At 39.8% G+C, this 14464-nt stretch overlaps 1 protein-coding gene across 18 annotated transcripts in view; it reads left to right on the forward strand.

Annotated features, from left to right (window-relative positions):
* tanc2a (tetratricopeptide repeat, ankyrin repeat and coiled-coil containing 2a) overlaps window positions 1-14464 on the forward strand; it is a 778741-nt gene that overhangs the window by 752882 nt on the left and 11395 nt on the right. For all 18 annotated transcript variants that reach the window (XM_059638827.1, XM_059638832.1, XM_059638830.1 and 15 more), the window contains 2 exons: window positions 843-989; window positions 7863-7963. In XM_059638827.1, the coding sequence (XP_059494810.1) occupies window positions 843-989; window positions 7863-7963 (248 nt within the window). The remainder of the gene's footprint in view (window positions 1-842; window positions 990-7862; window positions 7964-14464) is intronic.

Below are 14464 nucleotides of genomic sequence, written 5' to 3' on the forward strand. Positions count from 1 at the left end.
TATCAGTGAATATAGGCACCAGGGTATAAAAAGTGCATATAAATTGATGTCTCGCATCTAGAAATTTCGAACTTGCAAGATGATTAATATTCTGTTTGATTTGTTGTCTCATTCGTATCCGTATTCTTGTACTAAGATTGTTATTTTTCATGATAATTGGTTTCATTGTGAATGTACAGCGGGTTACTGCTCCTGAGCAATATGTTAATAGACGTCATGGGAATTAGCAGCACTGTATCACAGCGTAAGATGAGTGTTCCTGAAAAAAGATTGCACACTGCGATTATGAAACCAAATCCAATTTATTATTAGGAATTACCAAGGCATCAGGCAGCCCCGTTCGGATGCAAAATTAAAGTGGCTGAAGCATGTTTTGCAGTTTGATTTTGGAATAACGTTGCAAGAAGTAAAGCTAAGTAATAGGATTTGAAGTATGTCCTCTGATAACATTACTTTTGGTCCCTCTCCATCACATGAGAATAACTGAAGCATGGGATTGATTGCAGTTCTGTCTGGGACAGTGTGGTTTGATTTATTTCTTGGCATCAGCACATTTTGAGAAATCTAGGAATATGAGGTGAGTTCTTCAGTTAATCCCTAAAAGTGCCTTTAGGTAGTCTCTAAAGAAATCCCAATACATCCGTCTGGTCAATCCTGAGATTTGACCCCAATTAATCTCAAACCCTGACCCTAATTAATCCCCCAATCACATTCCAATTCCAATTAAATACTTCTAATTTCAACTTCCTAGTTATCAAACCTCAAAATGTAATTTGTTGAATTTGGTATTTCAGTAAAGCCTACTCTGTTTCTAAAAATATTTTCTCCTCTCCTCTGATCAGAAAGGAAAGGTAAAAGAAGCAGCACAGCGATACCAATACGCATTGAAGAAATTCCCACGAGAAGGGTTTGGAGAAGATTTGAAAACTTTTCGGGAGCTGAAGGTGTCCCTGTTGCTGAACCTCTCACGATGTCGGAGGAAAATGAATGTATGTCTAAAGGTGTCTTTGATAAATAGGAAGCACAGGGTGCTCCCCTTAAAACAGTAGTACCCTGATCTAACGTATTAGATTCCTTTACAGTGGGATACAAGATTTTGTCATGCATTATAACTACATTTCATGTATGCAGGCTTCAGTGTATCAACTTTGCATCCATCAATATGTATTTTGTACATAACAGAAAATGAATCAGACTAATAAGTAGGTTAAGAATAGGATGGTTTTACAAATTAACATTACTGGTGTACATATTTGTACTTTACATGTAGAGATTAGACATGAGTTAGGAAGCATGGACTGGGAGCAGTTGTTCCATGGTAAGGGAACTATAGACATGTGGATAATAAAATGTGAGGCTGGATGAACACAGCAGGCCAAGCAGCATCTCAGGAGCACAAAAGCTGACGTTTCGGGCCTAGACCCTTCATCAGAGGGTCATTAGCCTGAGATGCTGCTTGGCCTGCTGTGTTCATCCAGCCTCACATTTTATTATCTTGGAATCTCCAGCATCTGCAGTTCCCATTATCTATAGACATGTGGAGACTGTTTAAGGAACAGTTGTTGGGAGTGATGAGTAAATATGTCCCTCTGAGACAGGCAAGAAGGGGTAAGATTAAGGAACCTTGGATGACGAGAGTGGTGGAGCTTCTAGTGAAAAGGAAGAAGGTAGCTTACATAAGGTGGAGGAAGCTAGGGTCAAGTTCAGCTAGAGAGGATTACATGCAGGCAAGGAAGGAGCTCAAAAATGGTCTGAGGAGAGCCAGGAGGGGGCACGAGAAAGGCTTGGCAGAAGGAATCCGGGAAAACACAAAGGCATTTTACACTTATGTGAGGAATAAGAGAATGGTCAAAGAAAGAGTAGGGCCGATCAGGGATAGCATAGGGAACTTGTGTGTGGAGCCTGAGGAGGTAGGGGAAGCCCTAAATGAGTTTTTTGCTTCTGTCTTTACGAAAGAAACCAACTTTGTAGTGAATGAAACCTTTGAAGAGCAGGTGTGCATGCTGGAATGGATAGAGATAGATGAAGCTGATGTGCTGAAAATTTTGTCAAACATTAAGATTGACAAGTCGCCAGGCCCGGATCAGATTTGTCCTCGGCTGCTTTGGGAAGCGAGAAATGCAATTGCTTCGCCACTTGCGAAGATCTTTGCATCCTCGCTCTCCACTGGAGTCGTACCTGAGGACTGGAGAGAGGCAAATGTAATTCCTCTCTTCAAGAAAGGAAATAGGGAAATCCCCGGCAATTATAGACCGGTAAGTCTCACGTCTGTCGTCTGCAAGGTGTTAGAAAGGATTCTGAGGGATAAGATTTATGACCATCTGGAAGAGCATGGCTTGATCAAATACAGTCAACACGGCTTTGTGAGGGGTAGGTCATGCCTTACAAACCTTATCGAGTTTTTTGAGGATGTGACTAGAAAGGTTGATGAGGGTCGAGCTGTGGATGTGGTGTATATGGACTTCAGTAAGGCATTTGATAAGGTTCCCCATGGTAGGCTCATTCAGAAGGTCAGGAGGAATGGGATACAGGGGAACTTAGCTGCTTGGATACAGAATTGGCTGGCCAACAGAAGACAGCGAGTGGTAGTAGAAGGAAAATATTCTGCCTGGAAGTCAGTGGTGAGTGGAGTTCCACAGGGCTCTGTCCTTGGGCCTCTACTGTTTGTAATTTTTATTAATGACTTGGACGAGGGAATTGAAGGATGGGTCAGCAAGTTTGCAGACGACACATAGGTCGGAGGTGTCGTTGACAGTGTAGAGGGCTGTTGTAGGCTGCAGCGGGACATTGACAGGATGCAGAGATGGGCTGAGAGGTGGCAGATGGAGTTCAACCTGGATAAATGCGAGGTGATGCATTTTGGAAGGTCGAATTTGAAAGCTGAGTACAGGATTAAGGATAGGATTCTTGGCAGCGTGGAGGAACAGAGGGATCTTGGTGTGCAGATACACAGATCCCTTAAAATGGCCACCCAAGTGGACAGGGTTGTTAAGAAAGCATATGGTGTTTTGGCTTTCATTAACAGGGGGATTGAGTTTAAGAGTCGTGAGATCTTGTTGCAGCTCTATAAAACTTTGGTTAGACCGCACTTGGAATACTGCGTCCAGTTCTGGGCGCCCTATTATAGGAAAGATGTGGATGCTTTGGAGAGGGTTCAGAGGAGGTTTACCAGGATGCTGCCTGGACTGGAGGGCTTATCTTATGAAGAGAGGTTGACTGAGCTCGGTCTCTTTTCATTGGAGAAAAGGAGGAGGAGAGGGGACCTAATTGAGGTATACAAGATAATGAGAGGCGTAGATAGAGTTGATAGCCAGAGACTATTTCCCAGGGCAGAAATGGCTAGCACGAGGGGTCATAGTTTTAAGCTGGTTGGTGGAAAGTATAGAGGGTATGTCAGAGGCAGGTTCTTTACGCAGAGAGTTGTGAGAGCATGGAATGCGTTGCCAGCAGCAGTTGTGGAAGCAAGGTCATTGGGGTCATTTAAGAGACTGCTGGACATGTATATGGTCACAGAAATTTGAGGGTGCTTACATGAGGATCAATGGTCGGCACAACATTGTGGGCTGAAGGGCCTGTTCTGTGCTGTACTGTTCTATGTTCTATGTTCTATGTTCTATGTTCTAGATCAGTGATTACTGTTAAGCCTTTCTGGCCCCAGTGTATGAGGTACGCACTGACCTCAGTACCTTGATTCCTAATAATTCCAAGTAGCTTGAACCAAAAGTAATAATCCTGAATTCTTCCCCATATGTCACCAGTAATGCATGATGCCTCTGTAATCATTTTCTTAAAAGAAATAATCATTTTTAAATCATGAGAAAAAAATTAACCGTGCTCATCAGTTGTTGCAGTTTTGCTGACAAAGGATCACTGTCAGTGTTGTTCTCACAACGTGACAGTGCTGAATTAATAAGGACCTGCATCTGGGTGTAGCAACCATGTGCTATTGCAGCCACAGCCCATAGCAACTAGTAAAAACAAGTATGCAGCAGTAAGTAAACACTGGTTACAATAGAGGGCTGTTGTGGTAAGACTCTGAAATCAAGGTTGTCTTTTATAGTGTATTCACGAGCAATGTTCCAACCTGAGGGACAGGACTTCACCTTATTTCCTAAAGCTGTGGTTCATATTTGCAATATAATGCCTTAGGAATTAATGTATTTCAAAAGAAATTTTTGCCTCGTTGTCATAAGTTTTTATATACAGACTGAGCACCAGCAGGCAAGTAGTGTCTACACCATTGGCCTCTGACATCGTTTGCTGAAAGCAATTGCTTGCTGCCAACATTAGCAGTCAATACTGCAGATGATTTTCTCATATGATTACTGTGATATGATTTATATTAATGGATTTTATTCAAGGTTGTAATAATTGTAACTGCATCCTTTGCTTGAATGATCATGATCAGAGTTTAAATTGACCTCTTAATCAGGATTTTGAGTAGGAATATGAGTTTGATGGTTCCCCCTCTGCTATGAACCAGCTTAAATCAGTCATTTGGGATTTGGTACAGCTGGAAATTATGGCTTTGGCTGTTGTCTAACACAACAGCTCCTGTCACTCTAGCTGACTGACGGCTTCAACAAAACTGAGGTTTGACAGGTTATAAATTCAGGTTTTATTTTCTGTAATAATCTGAGGCATTTTATCCACTGTCTTCTGGAAATCTAAGCACAACACATCCAAGTTATCCTTTTATCAGCAGTTAGGTCCTGAAAAAGCTGCAGTAAATTGATTATTCGTGATTCCCTTTTCACAAATCTGTTAACTCTACCCAATTACCTTGCATTTTTCTTGGTGCAATATTATGTCTTCAATAATGATTTTTAACACCCTCCTTATCACCAGTTAAGCTAACTGGCCTGTAGTTTTATTTCTGCACCCTTCCCTTTATGAATACAGGAGTTAACATTCATTGCTTATCAATATAATGGAAACTTCTCCAAATTCAGGGAATTGTGGAAAAACTAAAACCAGCACATCAACTATCTCACTAGGCACTTCTTTTAAACTAGAAGCTCAAACAAGGGGATGGCACGGTGCTGGGGAATGAAGGAAGATAGGTATTGGAGATGGCCGTGGTGGATCATTTTAATGAAAGCGACCACAACAAAGTATGTTATGGAAAAGGAAACAGATGGTCTGGAAAAAAGAATTTTGGAGTAACTAAAGGCAGATTTTGGGGCTACATTTTTAAGCAAGAGGAGAGACATTTTACATGGAGAATGGCTCGTATTTGGAATGAACTTTCAGAGGAGGTGGTGGATGCAGATACAATTACAACATTTAAGAAATATTTGGGTAAGCACATGATATAGGAAGGGTTTGAAAGGAAATGGGCCAGGAGCAGGAAGGTGAGACTAGTTTAGTTTAGGATTATGGTCGACATGGACAGAAGGGTCTGTTTCCAAGCTGTATGACTTGATGAGACAGGATTTGGCTAAAGTAGACTGGAAACAGCTACTTGTGAACAAAAATCTACAGTACATGGCGGGGTGGGCGGGCGGGGTAGCGGGGAGATGAGTGGGGGGAGCACAGTGTTCAAAAAGAAACTGGGGAAAAGTATAGACCCAACATGTCCTCTTCAGGGTGAAATGTAGGAGTAACCAACCAAAGAGAACCATGGATGCCTAGGAATATTCAGAACTGGGTAAGCAGGAAAAGACCAGCTTTTCACAGATGTAAAGGGAGCAACTCAATGAGGTTTGTATGGAGTATAGAAAATGCAAGGGAAATGTAAAAACTCAATTAGAAGAGTAAAGATGGGCCATGAAAAAGCACTGGTAAATAAAATTAGGGAGAACCCCAACATATTCTGTAGGTAAATTGAGGGGAAAGAGGATAACCAGGAAAGAGTAGGGCCCACCAAGGGAGCTATCTGTGTGAGAAATCAGAGGAGTACCTCACTTCTGCCTTCACTCTGGAGAAGGAGAATGCGGGGAGAGGGACTGTATGGTTCCTGAGCAGATTGGTGTAGTGAGTGAGGAGGTATTGAGGGTTTTGGCAGGCTTAAAAGTGGACAAATTACATTGGGATAAGTTATATTTCCAGGCTGCTGCTGCAAGAGGTTAGGGAGGAAATCATAGGGGCTCTGACCCAAATTTTTAATTTCTCTCTGGCCATAAGGGAGGTACCAGAGGACTGGAAGACAGGTAATGTGGTTCCATTTTACAAGAAGGATTGTAGGCATAAGCCAGGGAATTACAGACCAGTGAGCCTTGCATCACTGGTAGGGAAACCATTGGAGAAAATTCTGAAGAAAATAATTATTTTCCACTTGGAGGGAAAATGTTTAATCAGCGATGGTCTATATCGCATTGTCAGAGGTAGGCCATGCTTAACAAATTTGATTGAATATTTTGAGGAGGTGACCAGATGTGTAGATAAGGGCAGTGCAGTTGATGTGATGTATATGGATTTCAGCAAAGCCTTTGACGATGTCCCACATAAGAGAAAGATAAAGAAAGTAAAAGCACATGCGATCCAGGGTAACATGTTAAGATGGATCCCAGATTGGATTAGTGATAAGAGACAGAGGATGTTGGTAGAAGGCTAATTGTGTGACTGAAGCCTGCTGTGCACTGGTGTACCATTGGACTCAGTGCTAGGTCCCTTATTGTTTGTGATATATATAAACATATGAGAATGTCAGGCAGATGATATGTGAGCTTTCAGATGACATGAAGATTGACTGGGTGGTTAATCGTGAGGAAGAAGGCCTCAAGTTACAGCAAGATTTGGAGGTGTTGGTCAGATGGGTCGATTAATGGCAGATGGAATTTTAACCCTGAAAAGTGAGGTTATGCAGTTTTAAAGAATTAACAAGACAGAGGAGTACTCTGAATGGCAGGACACTGGTTAACTCAGAGGAACAGGGATCTTGGGATGCTTGTCCGCAGATCTCTGAAGTGGCAGGACTGATTAATAGGGTGGTTAAGAAAGCTTATGGGACACCTTGCTTTTATCAGTTGTGGCATAGATTATAAGAACAGGGAGATTATACAGCTAGAGCTATGTGTAACTTTTGTTAGGTGACAGCTGGAGTACAGCGTGTGATTCTATTTGCCAAACCATAGGAAGAATGTGATTTGTGCTAGAGCAGCTGCAAAGGAGATTCACCAAGATCTTATGTGGATTGGAACATTTTAGCTATGAGGAGCTTGATAGGCTCAGGTTATTTTCTGCAGAGCAAAGAATGTTTAAGAGGGCCTTGTTGAGGTGCATAAGATTGAGAGGTATGGACAAAGTGGATAGGAAGCAGCTACAAATCTATGGATGTGCAAATGAGAACTTGCCCCATTCCTCCATTGCTAAAATTGTGTGGATTCAGGCCTATGCCACCCTTTTCTCCATCGGAATGAAAAATAAGGCTCATGATTGTTAACCGTGTGTGTGTGCGCGCGCGTACTCAGACTATGCAATCAACATCAGTTTAAACTGGAATGCAATGCCAAGCAATTTAGCATGTTTGCGAATTAAAAAAAACCTTTACTTTTACTTTCTAAGTCACATTCATGATATACGAAAACTGCCAAGAACCAGAAAAGAATGTAGGTGATGCGCAAAGCAGCTGACTGTAAAACAGATAGTAATGATAATCTCTACTGTACCATGTGTGGGAATTCAGAATTGTGGATCAAATGAAAGTCGTGAACTTCAATCTTGTCCTTTACATAAGACATACTTTCTTCAATTTCTGGTGTAATGTAAAATTCCATTGTTGTTCAGAGAGGCATCATAAACTGAAAATTAAGGAGCTAGAAAATCACTTTAGTCAACACTGTTTCCAGCACTATTGTTTCAAGAATTTTCCCCTCGACACAGTAACCAGATTATTATTGTGTATGTGTTATTTCTGGTAGGACTTTGGAATGGCGGAGGAGTTTGCAACCAAAGCACTGGAGCTGAAGCCCAAGGCATACGAGGCGTATTATGCCAGAGCTAGAGCAAAGCGAAGCAGCAGGTAAAGAGAGGGGCGAACAAAAGTATTTTTAATTCAGCAAAGCAAATGAAGCACTAGCTTTCAAAAGATACTGAGATGCCCTCCATGCACTAATGTTTATTTCTGCAGATCATGTTTTGCCATCCCATTTTAATCAGTAGAATTTTCAACTGCTTTATAATTTTTGTAGCAAAATCCAAAATATAACAGGCTGTTTTTTCCTTTTTGAGCAAGGTGTTTCGCAAGATACTACATTGTTAGTCATTTTACTGCAACCTTCAGCTGGAAGTGTTTTTCATTACTTGTCGGAAGTGCAATCTGTTAAGAGTGACAAGGCAATAGGATATCAGAAGCCTTCATGAACATCAGCTACAACAGTTTTATCTCATTAAATTGAGGATTGAGAAAGGGAGAAAAGGAACAAGAAAAGAAAAGAAAAGAAAATCAGATAAATTGGGTGCAAAAAGACATTTAGAGGAAAGGAAAGATTGCTTTTTTTTCCTTAACTTAATTCAAAGTAAAAGTTTGAAAAATTAATTGCAGTCCTGCATTTTTAAAAATCTTTAAGGCCAACTCACTACTCAAAGAAATAACACTGTGCAGATTGAGTTGTTCTATTCTGGGCCAAAGAGGTTAACTGGTGACCATTAATAATCGACACTTAATTCAAGGATACATGCACTAATAATGTCCAAACTTAATTTTCTGTAGAATGTTTATAGTAAAAGCCCAAAATGTGAATGAAAATAACACGGTAGGTAAAGGTGAGATGTTATTGGTGTGGGCAACAATGAAGCAATGTACCCAGTTCAGTAAATTCTGAAGATTAAACTGTATTTTTTTTAATCTCCTGGTTTTACTTGGTGTTTTGCACATTAACAATGGCATACATTGACAACAATACATTAGTTTGACAGCAAGTTCTGGTCAATAATTTTTAGTGTTATAAGTAATTGAAAGGATACTCAAAGGTATGAAAAGTAATTTCAAAATTTAATTAAGCATCAGCAATTTTTTATAAATGATATATTGTAGAAAAGATGCAAGTATTTTCTAAACAGTTTCAGTTTTCAGTCCTCAGTGAATTAAATAAAACTTTCTAATTTAATGTCATTTCATTCAATAAGGCACAGATAATTTATCCAAGTCAGGATGAACTTTCCTCAAGTCTTTTTAAGATACTGTCCCACAAAATTGCCTAAGTTTGGTTTTCAAATAAGATTCCTCCCACACAAGCCAGTGCCATGTCACTATGCAGAGCTGATTACTAGAAACAAGTGACTTTCCTGCTGTCAGGGATGAGAGTCCCCTTGGCTGCTCTCTTACAACCATCCAACATTTCTGTAATGACATTAGTATAGGTAAGGAAGGTATACATGAAAATAGAAGAAATGGAAACTGGAGTTTGTCTTTCAGCTGTTTGAGCCTGCACTACCATTAGATCATTCTACATTAATTTAATTTTCCCATATTATCCCCAAATCTCTTATTTCATTAACATTCAAAATCCTTCTGTCTTGAATAGATTTAACAGTTGAGTACCCATATCTGTCTCAATTTCTGGAATTCCTTTTGAGCAAAAGAGGCCCTAAATGGCTAGTCCTTTATGTTGGGACTGTGACCACATATTCCAGATTGCATGGCCAATTGCCAAGCCCAGTAAAAACTTTTTTGTTTCTTATTCTTTATTTTCTTTTTCTTCCAAACTCCAGGAAATATAGAATTAATCCTTCCTCGTGGGGTGGTCCCTTCATCCCTCATAGCATTTCAGTGTTTGACATATGCAGAGAAGAAGATAAAAAAAATCAGTAGATTCCGGTAATTACTGTGTGCAAGGCAGAATCTAATTTTCGTCAGACCTTCTGTGTAAGTTATTCTGATACAAATTTATTATAATTGATGCATTAGTTTTAAGTTAATCTGTGTGGCCCTCAAGTAAATCTTGAGTGTTAGAGATGACACCATTTCTTCAAATGTATTCAACATACACCATTTTCATAAGAACATTTTGGAGATTTTTTTATTTGCAATTACAATACAATAGCGAACTATCAGTGAAGATAGTGTTTCCACAGGCTTTTATCCTATCATCCTCTTTGCATGCATGACTTTGAGATCCTAAATGGAACAACTTTAACTACATAGGTGGTAAAAGCTTCACATGCCCTTTCTTTTCAATTGCTTTATTTGACGTAAGTGGCAAACCTGAACCATGGCTTGTTATGTGTTCACAAACAAAGTGCTGTCTGGGTGCTGTTTGCCCTCTTGGGCAGGATACTGACCATGAGACAGAAGTTGATTGCCGTTTCAGTGGTTGACTATTTATCCGGTCCAACCTAGATGGATCAAGGTGTTGAAATTACAAAGTGTACAGTTGACGTGCATGACTCCTCATGAGGTGGATATCATGAAAGATGATAGGGCAAATGATTATGTTTCAAATTTGCTGAATATTAAGCTTCAATGTTCACCAGCTTGAACCCTATCAACCCTTGAGCATACTAGCTGCTAGTCCATTTGTCCGGCTCAGGTATGGTAACTAGATTAGCTGTTTGCCAGAATGGAGAAGGCCTTACTTGGATCTTTGAAACAATCAATAATGAAACAGTACGTTATAATACCTGAGTTATTAAGGGGGTGAAGCAAGATCGGTCAATTGCATCAATCATAGAGTGTGCAATTGTGTAAATATATTCCAGAACTTTATTCTGCTTGGATTTGAGTCTTCTGAAAGTGGTAGAATTTTATACAATGATGGAAGCCAGTTGGCCAGTTGTGCCATGCTATTTCATTGAAAAAGCTGTCCCATAAGTTTCTATCTCATAATCTTGCAAATAAATCTTTCAAGTACATGTCAAATTATGTTTTGGAATTTCCTTTAGAATGTAATCCTATTGCCCTTCCTAATGTTGACAAATATTTCAGTAAAAAGATCATCATCAATTTCCCTATGGTTCATTTTCCAGTTACTTTAAGCTGATGTTGTATGCTTACTTTACCCAGTTTACAAAGGAATGTTTCTCCCTGATGATAAGCTGTAGAGCTGGATGAACACAGCAGGCCAAGGTGTTCATCCAGCACTACACCTTGTTATCTCGAATTCTCCAGCATCTGCAGTTCCTATTATCTGAAATACAGTGTTTCTCTCTACTTGATTTATGAAAACTCTTGATAATTTGAATGCAATAATCTTGAATTTTGAATAATTTTAAATATGCTTCTGGAGTCAGTGGACCCAAATCCATTCTACACCTATTCACCATCCTCTGGAAGAAAATTATGTGTAATTGAGTCCCTTAAACTGAGGCAGGTCTGTAGAGTCCAAGAAGACTGTGACTTGGGTTACCCGCCTAGGAAGAGAATATTTTGCTTTGGGGTTGACAGCCACTGATAAATATTGCCTAGAGATAAATTTTAGCACAAATAACTGAGATAAAACAATGGGCTCAATTTTAAAAGAGACAGAAATATAAAAAATCTGCAGCAGTAACTGAATGTAAAGGTAGAGCCCTTGTCTAAGTACCTTTTTATCTCAACAAGTTAAAGCTACTTGAATGACAAGAACTGTAATCACTTTGACCAGACTTGGAACTGATACTGAAAACTTTATCCCAACAAGTGCTACACAATAAAGAGCAAATTTCCAAAATTGTCTTATGTAATTGTTGCTTCAGGTTATCATTTTACTGCAATGGAGGACATTGAGTTTATTACAAAATTAAAAACTGCTGCAAATCAGAAACAAAAGCTGAAATTGCTGGACAAGTTTAGCAGGTCTGGCAGCATCTGTGGAGAGAAATCAGAGTTAACATTTTGGGTCGAGTGACCCGTCCTGAATTCAGAGCTTTCCCAGCAAACTCTGTTTTTGATTTTATTTCAATTTTGACTGTGCCGCTGTATTAATCAGATAACATCCGTTATGGAAATGCTGTAACCATTAAAACCAATGTCAACGCTCCTACTTCACTGAAATTTCTTAACTTTGAAGATATGGTTCAATGAAGCATACAAATATTTGGGAGATCCCTTTAATAGCACACTCCCACTGTGAATTAAATATGTTGCTCGTTCTGAAGGAACAGTTCAAACTGAAGACACCTTTCTATGGTTTGTCCACTTCCAGTAGAGAAGGCCGTCTTGCTGTTTATAGGTTTGAATTTTATTATTTGTAGGCTTTGCGTTTCACTTTATTATTTTATGAGCCCTGAATCCCTGCCTCCCAGGTTTCCTAATCCCAAATGCCAATAAGTCCATGAGATACTATAAATCAATAACACCAAGGATTCTGTTTCATACAATGGTCTTAAAAGTGCTGATTTAGAAAAGCTAAGATTCTATCAAAATATAATGACAAAGCTAGCCTCCCAGAAACTGTCCTCATGGAAGTGTTGAAATGATAATAAAAGTATTTGGCTTGCTGACCCAATAATTCATTTAACATCATTCTTTGTCTCTAAGTCCGGCTAGTTGAGAAGTTCATCCCAAGGAACTCGTATTGATGTCTCATGCAGTTGAACTTGGAATATAGTTTGTTTCCTTTGGAAAATTTCCCTTAGAGAAATTTTATTGTTAAATTAACTTAGATAATGAAGAACCCCTCCCCCACCCCCCCCCGTAGTGACTTCCATGTTGAGCAAGACTCACCCGGAAATGCTAGAGCTCACTTTTTTCATCATGTGGAAAACCTAGACCTGAGAGCTCAGAATAGCATTAATTTCACTGTTTTCTGCTTCCAGAAACTTGTCTATTCTGAAGTGATTTGGTTCATCCTCTATTAGATTGAGTTATCACATAAAAGGCTAATTTGCAAGAGGAAGGTGCATGGAATTGGGGGATATCCATTAATATGGATAGAAGTTTGGTTATCAAACAAGAAACAAATTTGAGGGATAAGTGAGAAATTTTCAAGTGTGCCACGTGGATCATTGCTGGGCACTCAGTTACTGATAATGTATTTTAATGACTTAGATGAAGGGACCAAGAGTAGTAATGTCTCTGTGCCAAGGTACAAAGCTGTGTGACAGAACAAGTTTGCAGAGAGGTTATAAACAGGTCATGTGAGTGGCAGTTTAGATTACAAACAGACAGAATTGTGATAACATTAAGATTATACACGCTCTTTTGAAGAGTTCATTAATCCCATTGCCCCCTACTCCCTCTGTCATTGTAGTTTTTGCTGCTTCAATTATTTACCCAATTTTCCTTTGGGGCTGGCTATTGAATCTGTATTCACAATCCAAATGCAGTTTTGCATGAGGAGAGGTTTGCTAATGTCCTAACCTCTGACTTCTTTGCCAACCACCTCTGATTGGCATCATTTGGCTCATGATAGCTCAATAACTGGAAACTTTTTGTTCTGTCTAAAGTTGTTATGATTTTAAGCACCTTCATTAAATCTCCTGTAGCCAAGCTGCTCATAGGGGAAAACAAGTTGACTTCTCTCTCCAACTCGCGTAGAATAACCCTGCAACTTAAACAGCGTCCTAATTAATCATTTCTATAACCTCCCCAAAGGAGCAATTAAGACAAAACACAACTGCAGATGTTGGAGGTCTGAAACAAACAAACAGAAATGCAAGAGAATCTAAACAGGTCTGGCAGCATCTATTAACTCATTAATATTCATGCTGTGACAAGTAACACGCTGGCAGATGATACACAATCATAAGATGTAAGAGCAGAATTAGACCATTCAGCCCATGGAAACTGCTCCACCATTCAATCATGACTGATATGTTTCTCAAACCCATTCTCCTGCCTTCTCCCTGTAACCCTCTCGATCTCTTTACTAATAAAGAACTTAGCATAGAGCATAGAAAAGTACAGCACAGTACAGGCCCTTCAGCCCACGATGTTGTGTCGTGGAATAATCCTAATCCAAAAATAAAATAACCTAACCTACAATCCCCTCAATTCACTGCTGTCCATGTGCATGTCCAGCAGTCGCTTAAATGTCACTAATGACTCTGCTTCCATGACTACCACTGGTAAACTATTCCATGCGCTCCCAACTCTAACTTATCTATCTCTGTCTTAAATATACACATTCACTTGGCCTCCTTGGCCCTCATTGACAATGAGTTCCATAGATTAATCACCCTCTGGCTGAAGAGGTTCCTCCTCATCTCAGTTATAAAAGGTCATCCCTGCATTCTGAGGCTGTGCCCTCAGGTCCTGGTATCTCCTACTGGTGGAAACATCTTCACCATGTCCACTCTATCCAGGCCTGTCAGTATTCCATACTGAGATTCTTCCTCATCCTTCAAAACTCCAAGTACAGACTGCGGAGACTTCATCTGCTCCTCTTATGATAAACCTTTCATCCCTGGGATCCTTCTGTAAACCTCCTCTTGACCCCCTCCAATGCCAGCATGTCCTTCCTTAGATACAGGGCCCAAAACTGCTCACAGTATTTCAAATGTAGACTGAATAGAGCCTTATACAGCCTCAGCAGTACATTACTGCTCTTTTATTCTTGCCCTCTCAAAATGAATGCCAACATTGCATTTGCCTCCCTAACTG

The sequence above is a fragment of the Stegostoma tigrinum genome, chromosome 31 (assembly GCF_030684315.1).
Source record: "Stegostoma tigrinum isolate sSteTig4 chromosome 31, sSteTig4.hap1, whole genome shotgun sequence".
Taxonomy (NCBI): domain Eukaryota; kingdom Metazoa; phylum Chordata; class Chondrichthyes; order Orectolobiformes; family Stegostomatidae; genus Stegostoma; species Stegostoma tigrinum.